The sequence below is a fragment of the Rhamphochromis sp. 'chilingali' genome (genome assembly GCF_963969265.1).
Source record: "Rhamphochromis sp. 'chilingali' genome assembly, chromosome: 7".
Classification (NCBI taxonomy): domain Eukaryota; kingdom Metazoa; phylum Chordata; class Actinopteri; order Cichliformes; family Cichlidae; genus Rhamphochromis; species Rhamphochromis sp. 'chilingali'.
This window is the reverse complement of record NC_137934.1, coordinates 1,233,460-1,259,000: the sequence shown is the minus strand read 5'-3', so window position 1 is coordinate 1,259,000 and position 25,541 is coordinate 1,233,460. Positions and strand designations below refer to the sequence as shown.

Here is a 25,541-nt window from a genome sequence, read left to right as displayed (position 1 = left end):
CCTCGGGGAGAGGTGTTTTGGTTTGGTAGCGTTATATGTCAGGAACTGCAGCACAAAAGTATTTTCACATCTCCGCTGGGATTACGAGCAGGCCCGGTGTTATTACTGCTCCTGTGATGCGTTGTTTTTGTTGTTGGGCAGATTGACCCGCGAGTTCAAGCGGAAATGGCTGCCGCCATTCTCGAAGCCGCGTATCTGAGCGTATGTGTACTTAACTTGAAAGCGCTCCGGCTCGTTATCCGGTTCCCCGTCTTGTGATCGAATATGTTACTGGATGAGAGAATTATAATTTATGTCAGAGTTCGTCCAAATGTTGGCTAAAGTGAGCGTCGGCAGCCACTGGATGGACAGCCAGTGTTTCTCCAGTCTGCTTGCTACAGATAGAAGATGTATGAGAGAAAGTATTGTTAGTAACATCGTTAGTACCATCCAGCTGCTTTTCACCACCTCCGCCTGTCCAGCATCTCAACCGAGCAGAGTGAGACGGGGAATAGAAACACACACACACACGCTCAGAGATGTGCTGCATTTATTCTGCCTGCTCGAGGTGCTGCCTGTGTTAAAGCCCCCGGTGAACCCAGCGTGTCAGTCTGTCGGTACATGGCTGCCGCGTCTCGCAAGCAGCCAAAAGCAAAGGAATAAATCATGATCGTACAACAATGCGTCAGTTGACTTATTGCTGCTTCGTGACCAGAGGTGAATGGTGCCGCTGTTTTCTTTTTTGTTTTTTGTTTAAAAAGAAAAAAAAGCCAGTCGGCGGTGGCGCAGGGGCGGGAGCCAGCCGTGCGTGCAGCCTTGTCATAGGCCCGTATAATAGGGCTGCATCGGCCCTTCCTCTAACTAGTCAGCTGGGAGGACCCCCTCTGAGTCTTTCATATGCCGAGGCCCCCCAGCTCTGCAGCCCAGCCTCTGCCCTGCCTATCGCCCAAATTCACACCGCCCCGACCCCGGCACTGGCTGACAGCAGCCCTCTCATCAGGCTGTCAGGCCTATGCTAACAAGGAGCTATCCATCCAGCGTGCCCTGGAGCGCCAGCTGCCTCTCTGTTTCCAGCCTTTTCCTCTGTTCCTTCCCCGTCTCTCTTTCTCCCACTTCTCTCGGCGTCTCTCCCCCCTCGCTCTCTGTCTTAGTAATTCTTTCTCTCTGACATATTATTTTCTGTCCATCTGTCTCTCACTCTCTCCCGCTACACCTCTCTTTCTCTCTGACTTTGCCTGCCTCTTCCTGGGAGTCTTAATGTGTCTGTCTGCTGTTGGGCAACTGCAGAACATCAAGACATCCTCCCCCCTCCTCCCCCACCTTGTCCTCGATAGACTCGTCTCTGCCGTGTGTCTTAAGGCGCGTGTCGTCGCTGCGACGGTGTGCGTGCACATGTGCGTGCAGAGGGTGTTCAGAGCGTCGGCTTCTTTTTTTTAAGCATGCATCTGTTTGTGCGTGTCGTCTGCGCTCACAGGTGTTTGTACCTTATGCCTTATGTCTTCCTGTGAGGGACTGTGTGGGAGGCCTGGCGTTGGCTGCTGCCTGCGTTGTCCTGCGTGCCCTCTCTACCCCCCCCGCCACCTACCTGTTTGTGGCATGCTTGCGTCGTACAGAGCCTGACACCGGCGTTTGTCAACAGAGGGAAAAGCAGAGCGTGGGTAATTGGTGACTACTCCGGAGAGGAGAGGGAAAGGCTAACACAGCAATACAATGACAGGGAGGTGGGGGGGGATGAGGGAGAGGTGGCAGGGGACAGAAGGACAGCAGGAGGAGAGGAGGAAACGGAATAAGTAATGGAGACTTGGGATGAAAACAGGATTGAATTTGGAGAGCGCGCAGGGACAAAGTTGGAAGGAGAGGCTGCGAGTGTTTCAGGCCGGTGTGAGGAGGTCAAGAGCGGCCGTGTCGATTCCTCCTGTCAAACTGAATTAGGTCGCCCGCAGCAGCGGTTATTCTTGCTGCGTTTAAACCAGAGAGCAGCTGGTTAAAGGCTCGGCGACCGTCATAGGACCTCGTTAAGTGCGATCGTAGCAGCATTGTTTGTGCCTCATGTCAATCTGCTCAGGTGAAGAATAATGGGAAGGGTATGGCAGAGCGCTGATGTCTCGAGCGGGTCTGGACTTAATTGAAGGGCGGCGCTGCTGTTCGGTCATGAAAACACAGTTTGGATGCAAAATTGAGGTTTATTTATCTAAACGTTGTTCTCGATTCAGTGAAAAAGTGGCAAATAAAATATGTGTAAATACAAAAACTCCCCTTTTCTATTCTGCTGCTGATGGATCGCCAGGAAACACAGGATCACATCAAACCTCATTATTGATAAACTGCTTCATTCCTGAGTTTATGGCGTCGACTTTGAGTTGCAAATTTTCTTCCTCTTCCATCTTCTCCAACCTTCACCTCCTCCTCTGTATCTCTCGATCCCTCTCTTTTCGGTCTGTCCTTCCTTTTAGTCTCACTGAATGGATCTGGGAAGACCCGTGTTAGTATGGACACTTTCTGTCTCGGCTACAGCGCACTAAAAAGCTCTCAGGGCAGAACCAAAGACCTTGACTGCTTTTTGAAGCAGGCTGTCGCTGTATAATCGGTTAGCTTCCCTCAGAGGAAGGGGCAACACACACACATGCACAGTGTGTAGGAGGCAGGCAGCCCCTCATTACCGGGCATAGCCCTGGTCCCCGAGGACTGGACCCAGCACCTAATCCTGTATTTGTTCTTGGGGACTGTATCTGTGATTCTCCATTGAATGGAATATTAAGCACCAGGTCTTTTGTGCAGCGTGTAAGCCATTTGGCTCCACTCATCTATTATTTATCAGCCTGGCAAATATTTTATCAGCCTTAGCCTCTCATGGCCCACTCTCATGTGAAGCCCCCCTATAAATGAAGAAAAAAAACCAGGGGTATCTTTTTTTTTTCTTTTTCAATTTATCCTCCTTTTACTTTTTGCCTCATTTGTTCTAAAACCAGGACAAGGACACGGCCGTGTGTATTAGGCTGAATTAGAGAAGCAAATATGTGAAGTATTCCTCTGGAGTTCCCTTCGAGTTACCTTATCTAAGGTGCGCTGCCGCTTCCACCGCTTTGGAGATAGCACATAAATGAAAAGTGAAATCTAGATTTGCTTTATAAATCATTATCTTAGTTTCAGACTCCCTTCTCGGCCGACTCCCCCAAGCCAGCCACCCAGCCTGGGAAGAAGAGAAGCGCAGAGAGATACTCCTGTTTTCAACCTGAAAGTAAATCATGCCAGTTGGGGGGCTCACCTTGAGGCTTGGTGGAGATAATTGGAGTTGGTTAGCGAGGTGTTCTGAGCCATTACCTCCTGGTACCAGCAAATGGCTGGGGCTTGTCTCTCACTCCCAGAGGAGGGATACAGTAGCCTGTTGGCTCTGCGCTTCGCGTGCGTGCGCGCACATGCATGCACACGTGGCACGTGTACACATGCGTGCGTGCACAACCGCAGCCAGATCGGTGACCTTTCCCGATCGCAATTTTAATGGCCCCTCAGCATCGTAGGGCGTGAGAGTTCTGATCGTCACTTTTCCACCAAGTGCTTCACTTTCATACATTAATATTCATAGCATTGATTTATTTTCAGAATTAACTAAAAAAACAGGAAAATAAAAACCCCAAACTGTTTGCCAGGGAATTAATCCTGACAGGAGCGTGGCATTGTTGTTTTATTTGAAGACAGCAGGAAGCAGAAATATGCATATGCAGATACACAGAGCAAGACACCAATTAAATGTTGATTAAGTCTTAACTATTGTGGGACTGCGTGTATGAGAGATTGCAGAGAGACAATTAAAACGAAACGGAAAAAAGAAAAGACGTTGGCTTTTTTTTTTTTTCCTGGCCAGACACACGCTGGGAGGGAAACACACACACACACACACACACACACACACACACACACACACACACACACACACACACACACACACACACACACACAGGCTTTCTGTTGTGAGCTTTTCAGATGTCCGGGCTTGATCTTTGGGTGGATTCAGAGGGGTGGGGCCCCTCTCTCTCTCTGGCAGCGGTGGTTTTCAGCCGCCGAGCTCGCCCGCTTTTGGCCGGTCAATTGTGACACTGCGTGTGTCAGCGAGCAGGGGGTCTCCTGGCAGTTGCGCGCGTGTGCGTCTGATAGCGTGTGTCCGCTTCACACATTGACTGTGAAGCTGCAGCAGTATAACAGCGGCTGCTGCTCCGGGGTCCCGGCGGTATTGGCCTAGCCCGCAGTCTCTCTTGGCTAACTCATGTTTCATTCTTTGGCAATTTGCCCTAATGAAGTCCCGCAGGAGCCCCTCAGACCTCTGTTCTCTTTCCATATTTAATCATGTTATTTTAATCTGGGGGATGAGCTAACGCCTGTGTGTGTGTGTGTGTGTGCGTGCGTGCGTGTGCGTGCGTGTGTGTGCGTGTGTGTGTGTGTGTGTGTGCGTGCGTGTGCGTGCGTGTGTGTGCGTGTGTGTGTGTGTGTGTGTGCGCGCGCGCTGCAGGTCATTACTGTAGCTCGGTTTCATGTGATGAGATGTCAAGAGGGAGATGCTGGCTTTAAGACAATGGAAGACAATGACTTTAGTTCTGGGTGTAATATTGGTTTGACAGTGTAAAAAGCTCCTTTGAAAAGCAGTGTCATCTTCACGTGATTGCTCCTCATCATTTGTTTAAAAAAAGAGGTTAATTATTCCGTCTTTTCCCTTTTAATTTCCCAGTCATCGTGGTCGGGGTAATTCAGATTTTTATGGCTACTGTCAGACTGTTTTGGCTTTCTTTTGTTGCTTTTGTGCAGGTCACAGCACAATCCCGACTTACTGACACTGATTGAAAAAGAGTTTAATAATGAACTCTGACTCTTTAAAAAAAATGGGGTCAGAATCAGTGTTTTAAAGTAATGACTCGTAATGGCCAGGTGCAATAGCAGCAAAACGTGTTTGCTCTAATGACCCTGGACAAGTAAATCGATACGGAGACGGCGCTGGATGCGTGTTGGCTGCTTTCCTTAGATCAATCTTTTTAATAGTTTTCTTTTCACATCAGTCGTCTCTGCTTTCTCTGTCACGAGGTCGGAGGCGGGCCCTGTCAGCGGGCTCGGCCATCAGAAACGGACGAGGATGTGTTCGCATGAAACGACTGCATGTTTGGTTTATATTAAAGGACATAACAGCGTGTGGGCGGGGCCACTGTAGTCATTTTTTTAAAAGTAATTTATTACTTAAAATTACTTTAACCAAGAGCACAAATCAGAGTCTCCAAACTGTTCTGCCTTTTCATGAATTTTATGTTGTTGCTCAAAGTTTTTCCTTTTGAATCCCTCCTCCTCACATCTTCTCTCTCTTCCTGTAGTTAACGGCGTGTGTCCACGGCGCCGCCGCTTTGCTCTTTCCCATGTACTGGCAGCACATCTTCATCCCTGTGCTGCCCCCGCATCTTCTGGACTACTGCTGGTAAGGCTGACCACCTCTGCAGCACACACGCAGCAAACACCACGAGCATCAGCATCACCAGTGTTTTCTCTCCAGCGCACACGTGTGCAGACGTGCACGCACGGCACGTCGCGCTCTGCCACTAAAAGTGCAGACACTCGTGTTCACACCTTCTCCCACCCATTCTTCATGTTCTTGCGATTCCTCTTGTGGCGCGACTTCTCACGTGTGGCTTCCTCGACATAATGAACGGCCCCGATCACCGGGCTCCATATTTCATGCCGGCGCCGCCGCGCTCTCATCATCTGGGCTCTCTCAGGGTTTCATTACCAGCGATCCAACGCAGATCCGACAAATCTGGACGGACTTGACTGAAACTGGATGCGGAGCGGGAGTCGCGGCTCGTCTGCAAAGCTGCGCGTGCTCGGGTCAACGTCAGATCTGAACGCGTGAAAGCGTTTGCAGCGCGGTTACGTTTGTCCAGCGCTTCACCATCAGCGACATTTGGCTTGAAGAAGCTATAAATCACTGACAGTGAAATATGATTTTCAACACTCTGCAAAGACTCATCATTATCTTATTCAATCACAGCGGTGTCCTCATGCGCTGATTAGATAATGCAATTACATTAGATGTGTGTGTGCATGAGCGTCTCTGCCCATGCCTGTGCGTCTACTGTTTGTGTAACTGGATCTGCGTAAATGTCGAACATTCATAAAACAGCATTCAGGCCTGCTGCTTGTTTTTCAGTTGCTTTAAGCTGATTACAAGCCTGTGGCTGCTGAATCATTCTGGCCAGGAACACGCTGACCCCAAACTATCCGATTATTACCGCCTCTGTAAACCTCATCGTAAAAATGGTTTCTATTATTTGACTGTTTTTGTTGATTTTATTCCTCGTGCTGATGGGGAGCGGTCCGTGATTCAACTTTTCCTTTCCGCAAACTTTGAAAACGAAGATATATATCACACCAAATGAGGACGACATGATAATAACCCCGAAAAACCAAACACTTTATTTTTTTTGTTGTTTTTGAAAATAAAAATAAAACTCTTGACACATCTGCCCTTTAACTTTCTGAGGGAATAATTCTTTCTGCACTTCCTGAAACTATCAGTCGACTCGGAGAGAAACCGAGCCTTAAATGTTGCACTGATGCTTGTTGTTTTATACTTTTGTTATTAACCAGTAAGTTTTGCATTTCTGCCAGTATAAGTCGGTGTGTTATTTTTAAACTGTTCTTGTTTAATCTTTTATTCAGTCTCAATCAGCGATGTAAGGAAGGCGAGAACACATTTTGTGCTTTTACCTGCTTTTAAGAATAAATCCTGTAACATGAGATTAGTTTGTGCTGCTGCAGTTAATCTGATGCTGTTGGGAAATAATCACAAACCTTACAGTGAGTAGAAAATGTGCTGCCTGTGCCTGTCAGCTGGGTTCAATTAAATATAGTTGTCAGTACATGCAGCAGTGTCAACTGTAATTATTTTAAGGATTAGTGACCGTTGTTATTTTTAGCGATACGTGATTACCACTGTTCTTAATCATTTTAAGTCAGGCCTTCACATTTCAGCACATGTAACCCTGAAATGTATTCAGATTACATTTATGGAATACAAAGAAACTAATTTCCACAGCTGTGATTTTTTTTATTTCAAAGACTCGTGTCATCGCTGAAGTGTCCTCCGTGAATGTTTCCTCCGTGTAAGCGTCTGATCTCACAGGTCTCACTCTTTCTGTCCACAGCGCCCCTATGCCGTACTTTGTGGGAGTTCATCTCAGTCTGCTCGAGGTATGTTCGAAAGTCTTTAGCATTTTCAGTAGATTTGAATGTTACGTGTTCATTTTGTAGATGGTTTTCATTTGAGTGTTTCAATAAGATTTGACAGCTATATTTTCTTCTCTTTTCACTTCCTCTGCTGCTTTCGTGCTTCCTTAAAGCAAACGTACACAGAAGCCCAAGAAAGCATCTGCAAACAAAGAGCTTTCTTACTTCATTGTGTTGTTTGGGGGGCAAGTCATCAGCAGCACTGCTGCTTTGTGTGAATGCATGTTGCAAAAACACACACGCTTACACTTGTGTGTAAGTGTTAGTATGTAGGTGTGTGTGTTTGTGCAGATGCATATGTTCTAATGCACACGTGTGTGTGTGTGATATTTGTCTGACAGTTGCGGCAGTGGCAGTATTTATCACACTCTGCATCCGTGACAGACCTTCTTTCCGCCACTACATAATTAGTCCAGATCAGCATGTGAGCCTCCGCTGCACAGGCTGTCACAAAAGTGACAAACTAGAAATTCACACACAACGCTGCCCCCCCCACCCGCCGTCCCCGCACACACACCTGCCTGCATCCTGCACCACACTGAAATAATTGTTGAATTTGTCGCCATCAGGATGCGTGCGGCACGCCGCAGCATCACGGTGTTGTTATTGATGCGTGAGGTTTTTGGTGCTGTGGAAAATGTTCGCGCGGTCCAAATGTTTTCTCTCGGTGCCATTCTTCATTTCGCCAGCTCGCGTCTGCGCGCGCGTTACCGTAAACACGTTCTAATCATTTTTCTCCCCCACGCGCCATTTTTCATCCTTAATCGTAAAGGAGTGTGATAACTGTGCAGCTTTAACCGCGGCTGCTGGATGTTCATGTTCCCGGGGCTTCAGGACAGAAATAACTTTGTCTCCCGGGAAACGCACCTGGGCCACACTGCGGGTTTAAAATCGTGGCGTCGTTTCACAATTTAATAATTCCACAAATACAAATATTTATTATGTTGAAAGATGTCAGATGCACAGGAAGTCTCCAGCACAACCATCATTAAGAAAAACAATAAATGATCGCTCTGAGTGTATGTGTATACACTTGTGAAATAATAATGATGAGAATATCTACGCTGCTGCACTAACGTCGCCCTTTTCCTCCCGTAGAGAGTGCGCAGTCGATCGCTGGAGGACGTGGTCATCCTGAACGTGGATACAAACACCCTGGAGAGCCCTTTCGACGACCTGCACAACCTCCCGAGTGACGTGGTGAGACCAACGCGCAGCTTTTATTGCTACATCGCACACACACACGCAGTAATCTCACGTGCACACGCGCATGGCAAGAAAACTAAAGCGCACACACATCCAGAAACTTGTCAGAGTACGGCTCTGTCCCCTCCCCGCATCATTAACGACTGCAGCACTGGCTCCTCAGACTGCGGCTGTCTAAAGTAAACTCCCGTCGCGTCGTATGACGCTGGAAGGCAAACAGCATTCCCCGACCATCAGAGGCTTGTGGGAAAATGTGAAACTCCCTTCCCTTCATCTCCATCCATTCTAATCATTATTTCACAAAGTCTTGCGTTTCTGCCTGCCCACTGGCACGTTTCTGAGGAGGAGAGATAGGAGGAGGCAGAGAAAAGAACAGGCAGAGATGGGTGATTTTGTGGGGGGAGAGAGTGGGAAGAAAGGGGCCAATTACCAGAGTGGGCAGTGAAGCCACCTGCCAGCGCGTCGTCTCTTTAATTAACGGAGCGCCGACGCCGGTCAGTGCTATGGGAAGCATCACCGTGGCGTCGGGGTCGCTCGCACACACCGGTCTTTGTGGTGTTTGTTTAGCTCTTCTTCACGGTGTGTGTTTAAAGCTCCGCCGTGAGACGGCGAGGCCCCGCCGAGGCTGCGGACGCTCTTTTACCCACGCTGCTAACAGTATATGCTCAGGCTCCACCGCCTACGGGACTCCTGTCCCAGCAGCAGGACATAATTTCATCCACTGCCCAGCAGACTCCAGACCTGCTCGCACTCCCACACTTCTCTGGTTCTCCTGGTTTAGCGCTGCTCAGCCTACTATGACTGCTAGCGTGTGTGAATGCCTCTTTACTGTGTGCACCGATCTCTTTTACACTTTCTGCCAGCTCTCTCGCCCGTTTGCCTGCCTGACTGCTGGAGTTTCATGGCACCTGTCTGCCTTCTTGTCTCCCTCCCTCGCAGCGCTTCCCGCCTGCCTGGACGTTTCCCGCAGCCGCTGTTTGCTTCTCTGCCTGTCTGGCTACCTTCTTCTCACTTCCTGCCTGCTTGCTTTTCTGCACCCAGGGACCGAATCCCTAAATTAAATTGCAAACTGAGTTTGTCATAAAAAAGAGTCGGGGCTTTTGAAGGCGACAGAAGCGGAGAGAGAAGCCTTTGTCTTTGCCGTGTGATAAATTAAGTGGCAGGCTCGGAGGCTTTTTTGCTTTGATCCCCACTCGCCATTTTTCCTGACTAATGACAGAACATAGCCTGCACATCACGTCGAATTACACCACCTGAAACGGAAACTTTGCTGGCATTAATATATTTATCGTAACAAATTGTTGTTGTTTTTATTCCCGTTCATTTCCCCCTCCTGTCTCCTCTCATCTCTTCGCGGAGGTTAGCAGATTAATAACAAAGCGAGCAGGTACTAATTGAGTGGAATTCCAGGTCTCTTGTTAGTTTGCTTGTTAGTGATGAGGACACGCCACATGGCATTTGATGTTTGTGTTTACACAAAAGGAGGCATTGTGCAGTTTGTCAAAGTGAGGCCTGAAATCTTGATTAATGCTGAGCGATTCTCTGCCTGGGCTGAGCTGCCGAGCTATGAAAGGCGCTCCTGGTTTCTCGGCGGTTCTCGCTGTAACGCTCGGGTTTATTCGGCGTGAAGCCCAACGATTATTTCACTTTGTGTGAATATATAAAAGCATCAAATGGATTCAGAGGCCACGGGCGGTTCTTCTGCGCGTACGACTAAAAACACCCCGATGTTGATTTAAGGAAACCTTTGGAGATCCGTTTAATTGTGGCGGCGCGAGCACATGTGGACTCCATTACGAGGATCTGCTGACCAGTGGCCGAGCTTTTAGCGGGTTCAGAGTTCACAGTTGTCCCGAATTAGTGTCTGTCTTTCAGACGGGACCCCTGCTCCAGCTCCGCCCCCTTAATGGTCTTTTCCCGCAACTTCACACATAATATTTTAGATTTATTGACTATTACGAACGCTACCACGCCAGTAGCGGTTCCGTTTAGCAGCGAGAAGGAAAGATCTGACTGAGAGTAATTGGTAAGGATGCCGCCAACGTTTGAGGGCAACTCTTGATTTTTATTGTTTTTAAATTGGAAACGTCACATTAATCAAAGATTCAGAATTAATTTCTTTTTGTCTTTTTTGTTTTTATTTGGAACATGAAGGATATCTGAAGCGTGGCGGTCCACAGCAAAGCCGTGTGTTTGTTTGTTGACTGTTGTTTTTAAATAAAAGGCCTGATATTATCAGACAAATGGAGCCTACAGTGCTCTGGCAGGATTTTGCATTATTTAGAGTTGCTTTAACCAAAAGTTTCGATACTTTTTTTTTATACATTAATGTTGATCTCACAACAGGCTGCGCTCGTGTCAGTAAAAGCAATGTGTTGACAAGCTTACTGAAAAGGAATAGTCGATAAAAACAAATAAAGAAGAAGCTGTAGTTTTCCCTGGAAGATCAAGGTATTTTTGTTTCCTTCTCTGAGAGCTGCGATTCTTCAGCAGAGATTGTGCTGATAAAGTTATAATTGGCTTTTGGTTGGAGGAGCTGTTTACTCCACCAGTCATTAAAAGTATCCAAGAATAGCAAATTAGGAGTCTGTTAATTCCGAAAACAAACACCGCGCGTCTGAATCGGATTGTTTTTTGATCCTGGCAGTTGATCTCAAACCAATGATGGAAGAATTTTTTGTTTTCATGTATTATTCTTTCTGTGCCGCGTATTCAAGGTGAGCTGCTACAATGCAGCTCACATCTTTATTTTCAGATGCTCCCTCTCACATCACAGCCTAATTCCTTCTATTCTCCTCCTCTCTGCCTCTCGCTACTTTGCTGACACCGCGTACCCGTACGTACCTAGCCTTCGCACATTTGATCATTTGTATTCCCAATCAAGGGGGGATTTACAGCGTACACTCCTACTTCCTGTATTTCAAGCCTACATTTGGAGGTTTACAAATGAACGAGGGGGTTGAGGCTGCGTCTGCGCGCCTCTCCTGAGATCACCTGGCACACTTAATCAAACATCGCGGCTTTAATTTGGCGTTCGGTTTCTGACATTTTCCAGAAAACAACATCTACGTCATCGTGTAGAGCAGAGCGCGGCAGGCAACACTCACACGGAGACACCCGCACGCCGGAGGAACGTTTGTCGTTCACGTGTAGTTTGGGGTAAACTTTCTGCTCAGATTTTGTCCATTTTCACTTCAGAATAAGTCAAGTTTGCTTCACTTAAAGCAAAGCTGCCTACGGTAAAGTCCCTCGCATGCTGTGCTGCAACTACGTGGTAGCTCAGCGCCGGGAATGCAGTCGCTCCACCCCGGCTACACGCTGTACTTTACCAGAAACAGTCCTGGAATCTGCACCACATCATAACAAGCTGCAAGCAAAGTATCTGATTTCCTTGTTGTGAGTCTGCATTGTACCGACTGCAAACGTCAGACGGTGCTCATTTAAAGCCTCGTTTTCCAGGTTGTGATTTGTCTTTCTGAGGCGTGCACACTCCCGCTGCAGCGTTAGCAGCCCTTCATTGACTCGCGTGGAGTTTAAAAAGCTGCACTTCATTTTCACATAGTCGGTCTGCCGGCGCTTCGCTCTGGATTAGAAGTCAAAAAGGGAGAGCAGCATCACCCACTGCGTTAGTTATTGAAGTGAGGGATGACATTTAGCTGTAGTTAATTATGTATGCAAAACTCAGCCGCTCAGCTGCTATAAGAGGTCAGCTTGACAAAGTAACCCCACACCGGGCAGAATCTCATGGCAATGAGATAGCCCTATTAAAACACACACACACACACACACACACACACACACACACACACACACACACACACACACACACACACACACACACACGCTGCTTCCCCCCTTTGCTTTCTCACCCTTTCTCATTTCGCCTGACTAATGTATTGCAACGCTCTGAATACTTTATTCTTTAGTTTTTTCTTCCACTGCTTTAGTGATTTAAAAAGTAATAATTTCTTGCAGTCAAACCTAAAACTAGTATCGATTGTATTTGTGTAGATTTGTCTTTGTTCTGCATTTTTATGGTTAATTTTCATTTTGCGGTTTAAAAGATATCTAATATTTATCTTTAATTGAAAGAATGAATGATTTCTCACAGATTCCAAGTTGCGTTCTGTGTGTGTGTGTGTGTGTTCTCTGTGCGTCTTTGTTCAGATTTGTGTGTGTGTGTGTGTGTGTACAGTTCCGACTGCAGCACATCAAAAGAAAGTGGGAGATTTTCATAACTATTTTTTTCTTTGTAGTTCTTTAATTGCGTCCCCATGGCTTTCTTTCCCTGGACAGATTCTTAAACAAAACATTCCTTTTTTGTGAGAAGAAAATCCAACTTTTTATTCGTTCTTTTAAAACAACAGAGAAGCATCGGGGTCGTTATTTGTGAGACTTTTTTTTTTTGTAATGCCCAAGTAAAAATTTAAAGTAAAATTCTACATATCTGTATATAATCGAGCTCGTTTGCAGATGTTTTTTCTTCTCCTTTTGTTTATTAAAAGTGAACGTTTGTGTGCGTCATCATTACCTGATTCTGTGTCACTTTACAAAACAGGAAATCACATGGTAAGTTTGCTTTTTTAAAAATTCTCCAAAAGCTCGTGCGTTTCGCGCACACGTGCGCAGCAGTGCGAGGCCCTTGATTGATGCTCACTCGATGCATCAAGGCGGCGGCGTGAGCGCAGACTTTCGCGCGCGTTCACACAGATGCCTGGTGTCACCTACAGAGGTATCATCCCTTACATTCAGGCAGGGATCATCATTGCACCTGCTAATTACCATCTCCAGCTGGAGAGTTAAATGGAGATCTGTTCTATGTCTGACCTTTGACCCCGTGCTCTTTATGTGACGCACTTCAAATCCTGTTTGGGGCTGGCTGGGCCGGGCCTTAATGAGGCCCCGTGTCTGCCCTCTGGGGGCCGAGCGCCTGGATGCCCCGCTTTCATCCCCGACCATCTTCCCTTGATGTAAATTGAAAAGATCACAGCTATGGGGAGAAGACCTGTACTGGAAAGGCCTCTCTGCATAGATTATGAATATCATAACTCAACAGTTTTTCCCTCTCTCTCTCTCTCTCTCTCTGTGTCTCTCTCCGACAACCGCCCACTCCCCTCTCTCCCCCTGCCACCCCTTCCCTGTACAATGCTATAGTTCTAATTGGACCCAATGGGGGACTCTCTGCCTTTGATCTCATCACCGCCACTGTGACTTTACACTAAAAAATGTCACTGCCAAATAGGGTTATCACCTGTAGAGCCTGGCCTTCCTCTGATGCCTGTACGCATCTCGTTAGCTTCACTCAAACTGCAGAAGTTAATTAGTTTGACAGAGCCATTACCGCGGAGGCACACCTGATGATTGTGGCGTAGGCGCCATATTCAAAACCCAATTACGACGTACACGTTGGTTTTATTTATTTCTTTTTTGTTCCCGTGCGAGGCGCGTTTTCATTTCTATTAACCAAACAGCTACGACTATATTTGATTTGTAATATCTGACAATTTAATTAATCGCTACGTGTGACCGAAGGAGGATTTTTGAACTCTTCCCGTGAACGAAGGTGAAACTTCCAACTCTTCGCTTTATCGCCCGTTTTTCAAACGCCGGGAAGTAAAAAAACAAAACGGTGATTGTGTCCCCACCTCATTAAAAAGTGTTCGCGGCGCTCTCACCCGTTCAAAGCTGCAGTGCGCACAGTAAACTCCACGATCCGGCTCCTCTGACAGTCTTCGGGGGTATGCCTCCCCCTCGTAGACTGACATTGTGTTCGCTTTGATTCTCCCCCCTCCAAAAAGGAGAGGGGGGGGAGGCAGTTTAATGATTTGCGAGGAAGGGGGAAAACAGTGAAAATGCACATAAACATTAAATATTAATTCCAAAAAGGGCTTTACATAAACATAAAAGCATTTAGCACAATGAGTGAATATGGAGATGACACTTGTTAATTTAACCGTGATAAACTTTCTGTTTGATGCCTGGGAGCATTTGCGATGGCAGCACGGGGACGCTGTGGAGAGTGAGAAAGCCCAGGGGAGCCAAATCAACACTGTTCATTTTGTCTTTGTCCCAGTTTAAGACCGCCACACTCTCCGGCTGCCTTTCTTTCTGCCTCTCCTCCCTGAAGTTTCCCAGATCGGCTAATTGCAGATGCCAGATGACAAAATCCCCCCAACGCCGCAGCGCGATGTGCGCGACCACAGACCAGATCAGCACTTTATCATATTTGCTGCAAACATGCGGTCAGATGTTTTTCTGCTTTCGTCGCTTTGACTTTTTCGCTGCAGATACTCAAATTTTATTCGTCTCACACACATACACAGTAAGACATCTGGTGAAATGCTTATTGCAATGCCCGACCATTAAATTGCAATAAGCAAATTTACAAAATTTACAGATTTTAAATTTCAAAATTTACTACGGTGGCCCTGAGAGGCCAAACGGACTGCAACTTAAACAAACACCAGCTGCAAAAGTACACAAAACACAACGGAAATAGGAAACACAGATTTCCGAAAGCACAAGGGAAGTGTTTCTGGGGACACAATAACCTGGCGGACCAGTTGCAGGAACCAAAACATGCTAGGTAAGTGTGTTTTAATCTCGTGATTTTTAGTTAGGCTAACACACCTCTCCGACAGGTCCTCCACTTGGTTTAAGTGTCTCTCAGCGCAATTCTTAGCATGTTTTGGTTCCTGCAACTGTTTTGTCGGTTGTTTCCCCAGAAACACTTGTGCTTTTGGAAATAACTTTTTTCCTATTTCCGTTTCCCCATTTCCGGTGTGTTTTGTGCGCTTTTGCAGCGTTTTTCTTATTGCTGGTGTTTTCTTAAGTTGCAGTCCGTTTGGCCTCTCAGGGCCACCGTCATTTACAGTAAAAATGTGCAAATAACAATTTAAGAGGTGTGCAAATAAACAGAGTGCGTGCGGTGATGTGATAGATGAGGGTAACAGGAACAACACTGGTACGTTTGAGAAACGCTGTGTTGGAACGCAGAGCACACGATGTGATGACTCTACGTTAGATTAATTCAAACGGGAATTTTCCCTTTTCTTGGTGGTCATTGTGCACTCCCAGTTTCTGTCCCAGTTTGGCGGGTGGTATTTGAACCTGTTTTACGCTGGTGTAGAATATAGACTGAAACAATGCAAAGTTTGGAGGTGCACTTGATCCATTTCTCGCTAATTGAGGTTGAAGGTTAAACGTAATGTTTTCCTTTTGCAATTGGGATTCAAAGCCAGCGCTACCAGCCCACTGTTAGAGTAATCTAGACTTCCTGCGCAACCCGATCAAACATTGTGCTTTTGTGCTAGGCTGGCACAGCCCACACAGAGAGGAGCAGTGCCTCGCTAGCTCTGCCTCCTCCTCGCACTGCCACAACACAGACTACTGCTGAGCAGGTGAGGAGAGCCTCTTGACAACTTCCTTCCCAGACTCCCCAGGGCCCGGTGGCCAGGGTGAATCTTTTGTCATCCTAAAACAAGCTCGGGCCTGCTGCTCCTCCACTCTCGCCTGGAGTCCTGGAGACAGAGCCAGGAGAGGGGAAAATAATTAAAGACGCTTTATGTCAAGAAGCCTCTTCTAGAGGGAGTCCAGCAGAGCCAAGAGGGGAGGGGAAAGCAGGAGGGAGAGATGGTGAAAAAAGCAAGAAGGTGATGGGCGGCGGAGGAAGGGAGGGGGTGAAGTGCAGTATGGAGAGGGTGAGAGAGGAAAATCAAGAATGCGAGTTTCCATTTCCTCGCCGATGTCCCCTCCTCCTCGCCGCCCCCGTGCTCCGCTCAATTAGCAAAGCAGCAGGTGCTCCCAGCAGCACAACAGATCGGTGGAAAGGCTGAAGCTTCTCCCTTTCTTTCCTTTCCCTTCTTTGAGATGACCTGCAAATGTGATACTTCACACCCAGAATGGGCTAGCTGTTTCTTCCACCAATTTCAGAGGTGATAATTTAACTTTTACCCCTCCGTCTCTCCCCCGCACCCCACCACCTCTCTCTCCCGATTTTCTTTTCCATCAGGTGTCCTCGCTGAAGAGCAAGCTGAAGAAGCAGTCGACAGCGACGGGAAGTGGTGTGGCGAGGGCCTTCCTGAGAGCGCAGGCTGCTCTGTTTGGATCCTACAGAGACGCTCTCAGATATAAACCTGTAAGGACGTCATTAATCACCATGTTAATCACTGAAAGTCACTGAATGTGCGTAAAGAGTGAGTTCGCTCAAACAATGGGCGACACTTTTATTTAACTTTTGTGGTGTAAAAATCACGCATGACAGCTAATGTGAAGAGTACGGTGTCCGAGTGTATATGTGCAAAATCTTTCACATGCTGGGAGAAGCGTTGTGACTCCTTCAGGCTCAGCTGACTGCAGGTTTCCCAACCTTATAAACCAGCGGTCCCCAGCCTTTTTTGCGCCACGGACCGGTTTATGTCCAGCAATATTTTCACGGACCGGCCTTTAAGGTGGCGCGGATAAATACAACAAAATAAAACCAGTACCGCTACCAAAAAAAAGAGTTAACGATAAAAACACCCGAGGCTCAACTCTCACGGTCCGGTCCAAACGACTCACAGAGCGGTACCGTGCGTTTATATACAGTACATTCATATGCAGTGATGCACATAGGCCGGTGTATTTTCTCCTAAGCATGCGCAGCACACAGCAGCATTTTCAGTTTGGCTGAACAGAGTCAAATTTAATCTGTTTCGACTCAAAGTGAAAGGTGTGTTTTCAGTCAGAGCGAGGAGCTAAGGTGGGCTTGTCTGAGACGGTGAAATGTCAGAGGAGCCGAAAAGAGTCGGGACGTTCCCTTTGAAGATCTCTTTTAGCCACCTTTGGTGTTTAACTCGCCTTTGCTAAGCCCCCTAACATTTCTTTTCTAGATCTTTTCTGCTTATCAAGTCTGAATCAGAGCACAGCAAACTACACCATGTCCTGTTTGTCAGATAGCAAAGCCTTTGTTCCTCTGGCTTTGAGATTAATTGGACTTTGTGGACTCCCGGAGTCAAGATGCTACATTATTGATGCTGTCTCTCTTTTCTTTGTATACAGGCTGTATACGAACAAACTGCCTCCCCTCTGACACAGGCGCCGAGACTCTGTGTGTTTGTGCGTGCGAGCGCATCGCGCGGCGATTTCTCAGTTCGCTCACGTTCACACACTGTTTTCTTTTAGACTTTTAGGATCTGTGTAAAAGCTTTGGAGTTAACATACATGCACAAACTACACTTGTGATTTAATAAAGAAGATCTCTACCCCGTGTCCCGAAATTTGGGGAATATCGCTCTGCTCGTCGTTCTGAAGGAAAGATCTTCCCGGAGAGAGCTGAGGCGCTCTGTAGTTCACAGACCCATATGCCTCGACAGAAGGAGGGGTGTGGATGCTCGGTGAGAGTCTCGCTGGGTTGTAAATGAAACAAAACTCGAAAATGATAATGAGTCGAAAAGCAATCGGCTGATTATACGGGCAGATCGTCGGTTTCGGCTCACGTTAAAGCTCCCCAGGTGCTTCTCGCTAGCTCGGAGTAACACAGGTGTCTGACAAAAGAACCCGAAATAGCAAATCGGTTTTTACCACCATCGGTGAGGCCAGGCTGGGTAGGCGGGTGTGCGGTCGGTCCTATTCGCTCAGGTTTGACTAAACGACACGTGTAAGCAGTTCAGATCATCCAGCCAGATGTGAAGCTGTGGATAAGTGTGGTTGAGGTGCAATCGCATGTTTAAAAGTGGTAAAGATTATTTTAGACACAGAAACCTTCTCCGTGCATAATCTCAGAAAGTTACAGTTTGCTCACAAAATTTGCAGCTTTGTATGCAAAGTGCCTGCACAGATATAAGCCAGCATGAGATGGAAGCATCCAGAACATGCAATAAAATGTTTCCATTTTAAATAAAGACTGCGCATTAAAGCATGAAGCCTGACCGACACATCATCGTCTGTCTGAAAGAATCTTCCTCATTTTTACTGTTGGCTCATCCTCAGCATTTGCAATTTTGGAATTCAATTCAATTCAATTTTATTTACACAGCACCAAATCCCAACAACAGTCACCTCAAGGTGCTTTATATTGTAAGGTAGACCCTGCAATAATACATACAACAATCATATGACCCCCTATGAGCAGCACTTTGGCGACAGTGGGAAGGAAAAACTCCCTTTTAACAGGAAGAAACCTCCAGCAGAATCAGGCTCAGGGAGGGGCGGGGCCATCTGCTGTGATTGGTTGGTTTGAGAGAAGGAAGACAGGATAAAGGCATGCATTGAACCCTGTGATGTGGTAAAATCACGCCAAGTCCTTCAATCGATGTTTGTTATTGTTCTGCTGTACAGGAAAAGTTCACCATGTGAACAAACAACAGGCAATCATCAAACTTTACACTTTTTCCTCTGTAACCTGGAAGCTTTGTGGTTCAGTGTAATGAGTCTCTTAAAATAGCTAAAATGATTGTTGTGCTCCTCCTGTAACGGTGCAGATAAAAACATGTTCGTCCTTCCCCACTATGGCGAAATCTGTTCTCTGTGCGTCCTCCTTACATTAAATATAGGGGGCTAAATGCTTCTCGCTCACTCTCAAGCCAGTTAAAAAAGAACAACTGTCAGCATGAAAAATAAAACCAGTAAAGCAGCCAGGAACGGTTTTCTTTCTACCACAGCAAACCCAAAGCAAAGCCGCGGTGCAACCACGGAGGAGATGCGCATCACCTTCCTGCTGGCAAATGTAGCCAAGTAGAAATTTCTCACCAGCTTTGTTTTCGTGTAACCAGGTGGTGATGAATCGAACAACCTCCGCAAACGCACATCAGTGAACTGTCCCTGTAAAGATGGGAGAGTCCTGCAGCGGCGCTCGTAGTCGTGCACGGCAGCTCCGAGTTTGAACACTGAGCTCTGTGTACTCGGGAATTTTTGTTTTTCCTTAGTAGCCGTTAGCTTCTCAGTATGCTATCCAGCTTTGCACGCTGCAGTGTGGTCTGTAGCTGATTAAACCGCAAGTCACTTTCAACTCTTACAAGATAATATGCCGTAAAACTTTTAGTGATGTAAGTGGAACTGTATTCCCGTGATGTAATTTGGGCCACTGGTATCCTCTGCCAGTCCCTGAAAATGGGGTTATTCTCCAGCGTTGTTAAGTTGTTTTTATGTGGCGCGCTGTGCTCGTAGCCTGGAACAGACAAAGCACATTGTTTTACCTCTGAAGAATTTGGAGCATCGTTGAAATCTGTGTGAATTATGTTAATTATGAGAGAACGTGAACTGGAAAAGGACCGTGGGGCAGCGCGCGATTGGCCTGTAGTGGTTCTGTTGTCATCCTGCGTGTCTGTAGCTCACAGGCCGACAGACATGATGTAAGAAATGGTAATAATGCAATAATGTGTTCGTGTGGAGCACTGTTGGGTTTACTGGGACGTGTATCTGGTCCAGGGGAGATCATGTATGCATTGCCAGGGGAGCAGTTTCTAATTTTCCTTTTTTTGTTTTTTCCCCCAACTTCCACTCTTCCTCCTTCCTTCCTGTTTGGGTTTTAGCTCACTAATGAAGAAATCGTCTGAAATACTCGATGGTTAAAAGATGCAGCGTGTAACGATGCCACACATCATGTGCATGACACGAATCCTTCCATAAACAACAACAACTGGTGCCGTAAAAAAAACAGGATATCGCGTCTGTGCTGCTTCCTGCGGCTTCGTTGGTGCGAAAACAGATTGGTGCAAACAAAAATGAGCAAAAATGTTTTTCTGAACAGGGAGAGCCAATCACGTTCTGTGAAGAAAGCTTCGTGAGCCATCGTTCGAGCACCATGAAGAACTTCCTGTCCATGGCTGTCAACCTGCAGCTCTTCAAACAGGTACAAACCTGTGTGTGTGTGTGTGTGTGTGTGTGTGTGTGTGTGTGTGTGTGTGTGTGTGCGTGCTCTGTGCTGAAGTGGAAAGAATGTAACATCTTTAACTATATTTGCATTCTGTTCTATAAAAGAGGGCCGTTACTCGTCCTCAGATCAGCACCATCAGCTGTTGTATGCACACACTGAGCGACTGCTTACTTGGTCAGTTAATCTAACCTCTTCTATCAGGTTATTTTTGAGCATATTTCTTGTTTCCATTGGTGAAAGTTTTTATTTTTATAGATAAAAGTTGCCTGGTAGCTCGTCTCGTGCTCAGCAAATTGTCAGCTGGATTTGCAGGAACGTAGAGGCGAGAGGCCTGGGATTATGTGAGGTTACTGACCTCCAGAAACAGTTTACAGTGGATATCTCTTAGTGCACATCTTAATGTTTCTCTGCTCGGTTTTATCTGGTGTAAAAAAAGAAAAAACGATATCATGTCCACGTGTCTATAAAATCAAAATATGGGACCAGAATTTTAATTTGCTCCTCAGAAAATCTAAAATCCGCCTCGTATAGGTTTTGTTAACTCCGCCGGGGTGGTGTGTGTGTTTACTTGCTGTGTGTTTGTGTGCCTGAGCGCGAGCAGGTATCCTTTATTCATGTGTGGTTTCCCTTAAAAACCACTCATGTATACTTAATATGTTTTTCCCCCCAAAATCCCTTCAGTAATACTAAACTTAGCAGAGACGAGTGGAAAGACACCTCTGGCACCGAAGAAAATTTCCTCTCGCCCCTCGGATTTTTCTTTGCGCTCTCTGACCCACGATACTAGTGCGATTTACCCCCGAGAGCGCAGCACAGCAGCCCTCAATCAACCTTTTGTTTCTCTGGACACTCTGTTTATAATTTTCCCAGGCAGAGCAGATAGCGAGCAGCGGTTCAAAGCATCCTCCCGGCTGGCTCACGCCTCAGCGGTAGCATTGGGAAACAGGCCCTTATCTCCTCCTCCTCTCCAGCGCAGGAGATGGGGCGAGCTTATCTCCTCCACTCCTCTCGCTACTAAAGTGAAAGAGGCCAGCGGTTCACCCGAGCGCTGCTCTGGCCGTGACCTACATCCACTCGGAAACACACAAACAAAACTCGACTGGCGTGGCCACACACGTGCACGCATTTGTTTTCTGTGGTCCTGGAGATGGTTGGATTTTTATTTTCCCAGCTCATTCTTACCCGACGACACTCATTATTTGTTTTAACGCAATACATCTTTATCGTCACGTCACCAGCTGACGACACAAAAGTGCGCGTTAGAAACTCGGACTGCTGCCTTTTATTAAACAAATGGATCAGCATCCACAGATGTGCAGGGATTAGTCTTTCTTTAATTATTCTGCTTCCTGTTTGTTTTCCCTTTTCTCCGGCCGAGGTCAGCACTTTGTGCTTTATTCCCGGCGGGATCGTTGACAGAGGGAACCACGGGCCAATCGTAGCTTCCGTTTTTAGGCTTTGTCGGTGTAAACAAACAGTCTCAACGCTCAAACAGAACGAAGCTACACAACAACCCAAATGGGCGGTTTTAACACCGTCAACATTACGCCGGCAGTAAAATTTAAACCACATTGTTGGACTTGACAGACCATATTACACACGTGCGTAATGTTGAGGTGTTACCTTAGTTTGAGGTGTTACCGTTTCAGCAGGAAATTGCTTTTCTGCAGGTACTTTGTGTTTTTGGAGTGTTTTAATTCACTGCATAGCAGCTCTTTGGTTCTGCAATCAGCCAAGTCAAATAATCAGAGTTATTCATGCAAACTCAGGAGTTTGTCATTATAATTATGGAGCTAAAGACCCTGTAGTGTCACATGACGTTTAAGGCTAATAGTTGCATTTAATGCCCTTATTATAACAACTGGACTACCTCCTATTACTAAAAACCTACTGTTGTTCTGGTTCTTAAGTGAACCGACCCTAAAATAAGTAGACACAAAAGTTAGACCCCCCCCTCTAAAATGTCACATTTTCACCTTCTTGCAAACTCGCAGTTTCCTGCAGTGTTTCCTCTCTGCTCGGTCCACCAGCTCATCTCTGCTCCGAGCAGCAAGTGGGAGAAATCATCCAAAAGAATGCGGGGGGGGGTCTGTCAACGTTAACCTGCTTTCTATCAACCATCCTCAGCTCCTACACGTACAGCAGAGACTGAGTCAATGAACTCTTTCTCCTATTGACAAAACGAAGCCATGTGCTGTTTCACTGGGACTTGGACTCCAGTGATTTATTATGCATCAGTCTTGGCGGATAAGAACAAGATTGTCGAGGAATGGTGTGTAATAAATTAATCCGTTGTGTGCGGTCGCAGTCTCGCAGTGCAGAAAGCACACTTTATTGTGTATCACAGCTGCTGCAGGAAACTGGAAAGTAAATATTATTTTAGCAGCAACAGGAAAAAATGCAAAATGCAGCTTTTTCATATTTCTAGTATTTGCATGCGTCCTTTTTTCATGTCTGTAAGCATGCTTGATATGTACTCCAAGAGAGCACGAGGGAAACAAAGAGACATTTAGAGTCGAAGCGCTGCAGCAGCACTATCATCTGTTCTTCATACTTTCACTTGTCTGTCTTCACATATTTAGTTTGGCTTGGATTTGTTTTTAAATCAGCAGCAACATTTGTTTGAGTCTTGAACAAGTAAATGACTCGATTTCCAAATGTTGGCGAAATCAGAATTCTGAGTAACCGTGAAAGCTTCATTAAAGCTGGCCCTCGTTCGGTCCCGTCGTGGTTCTTTCCTCAGAGTTTCCTCTTTTGAAGAATCCATTACTGTCTCGCTATTTAAAAATATCCTACGTGACCTCGCCATGAGGCCAACAACGGTGCTGGTGCCAAAGATGCTCATGTGAGTAGGGACTCGACTTCTTTTGTCCTAAAGCAGCAAAGCTGTTGCTTACAAAGGTTAGCTTTAGCTTCAGCTTTACCAACAAAACTAAACTAAAAACAAAAATTACCAACAGGCCAAGAGGTACTTTAGCACAGCGGTCGCCAACCTTTTTTGTGCCGTGGACCGGCCTTTAAGGTGTCGTGGATAAATACAACAAAATAAAATCAGTACTGGTACCAAAGAAAAGATTTATTCGTAGCAAACGGGAAAAGACCCAGGAAAACTGAGTTAACGATAAAAACAATAAAAAAAATAACAATAAAAACCCTGAAAACCATCAATTTCACACCCGAGCCTCAACTCTCGCTGCCCGGTACCAAACGACTCATGGATGGGAACCGGGCCGGGGGTTGGGGACCGCTGTTCTAGCAAGTAGTAATACAGTATGATGTCATGGGAAGCAGTACATCAAAAGAACGACCCATTTATGCTGCCTGGGAAAATGTCTTTGTTTCATTCCTTTTCCTCACTTAGCTTACCAGCGAATTGTGTTGTGCAGTTGGGCGAGTGTGTGAGGCCCGCCTGGGTCGGACGAGAGCATGAAATATCCTTGATCTTAACATGCAGGGCAGGTGAACGCGCACAGACAGGCTTACCTACCAGCCAAACGCAGGTTATAAAATGTTAGTTTGACGGCTGCAGAAATTAGAGATGGACCGATCCGATATCACATATTGGTATCGGTCCGATACTGACGTAAATTACTGGATCGGATATCAGAGAGAAATAAAAATGTAATCCGATCTATTAAATATCAAAAAAGCACCTCACAGAACTTGCGACATGGCGTAACTCGGCTCATAACCGTAGCACATCGGAGCAGTGTGGTCACGTGATAGAGCAGCTGTGTGTGTTTGTAGCTTCGCTACCAAACCGACATCTCATCCCAGAGAGAAGTAAAGCAAGTGTGCAAGTTCATCTCTGAATGTTTGTAAAGCATTCCCACGTTAAGCTTAACAACCGATATATGGAGCGACTGCCTCCCCCTCCCTCTCCTGCTGCTGCTTCAATAATGAAACTGATCAATGATCAGCTGATCGGCTTTTCTGTCGCGAGTCCGTGTCTCTTCTTTGTTTTTGGCCCACTTTGCACCAGAAAGAGGAAACCAGCGGCTGAACAACAGCAGCACGTTTAAGCTTGATAAGCTGTTGTTAGAATGTATTTAATATTACTTTCTACACCAGGATCTTTTTCTACGTAGCTGACGGCTGTAACTGTGCAGGGGCGGATCTAGCAAAGTTTAGCCAGGGGGGCCGATAGGGCATTAACTGGGAAAAGGGGGCACAAAGACATACTTTTCTTTCTTATTCTCATTTAAAATGTCTAGCTTTTAATTATTTAATATTTATCTGAATCTTACACCCAAAGTTTTAATCTGATGTAAAATGTATAGAAGTCCATTACTGTATATAGTAACTGTTAAGTCTAATATACCCTAGTAAGCTATAGTACTTCTTCCATCTGTGCAGTTCTGTAGAAGAAAGATGTTGAATCTATTTAATTATTCTTGAAAAATAATTTATTTCTGAGCACTTTTTTTTTCCAACCTGCATCAAATTAAAGTTGATTACGTCGATTAAGCGTCATGAGGTGGAGCGTGGGGGGTGGTTCCCTATTTTTATTTTTTTATTTTTTTTGCTGGGAGTTTTAGAGCCCTATTGATTAGGTTGCTTACTCTTTAAAATACCAGAATAGGGAGGATGGAGCAGGTTTAAGTTTATTAGATTGATCAGTTTTGCTGAACTATGAAATATTTTGTTGTATTTTTTGCATACAGGTGTAACAGAGTAGCTTTAGTGTTTTTTTGTTTTTTTTAACTTGAGTATGAACTTATACAAAAAGCAGCAAGATATTAAAAAAACAGTTTTATTGATTAAAAAACACATTATATCGGATTCATATCGGTATCGGCAGATATCCAAATTCATGATATCGGTATCGGGCATAAAAAAGTGGTATCGTGCCATCTCTAGCAGAAGTCGCTCAGTTCAAACAACGTTCAAACTTTTTATTAGACCAGATTATGGAGGCAGATGGTGAAGCCACATCATCGTCTACAGTCCTCCCTTTATTCTTGATCGCTGTATTATAACATGTTTCCTGCGTACAGTAGTGGTCGTACAGGCTACTTGGGCGTAAGTCCTGGATCTTCAGGAGAGAACGCAGCATCCTATTCTATTAGTAAAGGACCTCCTTTACTCTTCGCCCAACACCTCCATGCAAAGAGAGCGGTGAGGAGAAGCACAGTGTTGATGAGGTACTGAAACTCTACTTTCCAAAGAAGCCTCAGCTCTCGCCTGCTTTAGTCCCAGTGATGCACACAGGTGGGGATGTCCTGGGCTCTGCCTCCTCCCC

The 25,541-nt window shown here is 46.0% G+C and overlaps 1 protein-coding gene across 2 annotated transcripts in view; it reads left to right on the top strand.

Annotated features, from left to right (window-relative positions):
- Positions 1 to 25,541, top strand: part of dennd1b (DENN/MADD domain containing 1B) — a 94,373-nt gene that overhangs the window by 51,241 nt on the left and 17,591 nt on the right. For both annotated transcript variants that reach the window (XM_080887071.1, XM_080887070.1), the window contains 5 exons: positions 5,331 to 5,431; positions 7,158 to 7,203; positions 8,338 to 8,439; positions 16,457 to 16,582; positions 20,174 to 20,275. In XM_080887071.1, coding sequence (XP_080743197.1) covers positions 5,331 to 5,431; positions 7,158 to 7,203; positions 8,338 to 8,439; positions 16,457 to 16,582; positions 20,174 to 20,275 — 477 coding nt within the window. The remainder of the gene's footprint in view (positions 1 to 5,330; positions 5,432 to 7,157; positions 7,204 to 8,337; positions 8,440 to 16,456; positions 16,583 to 20,173; positions 20,276 to 25,541) is intronic.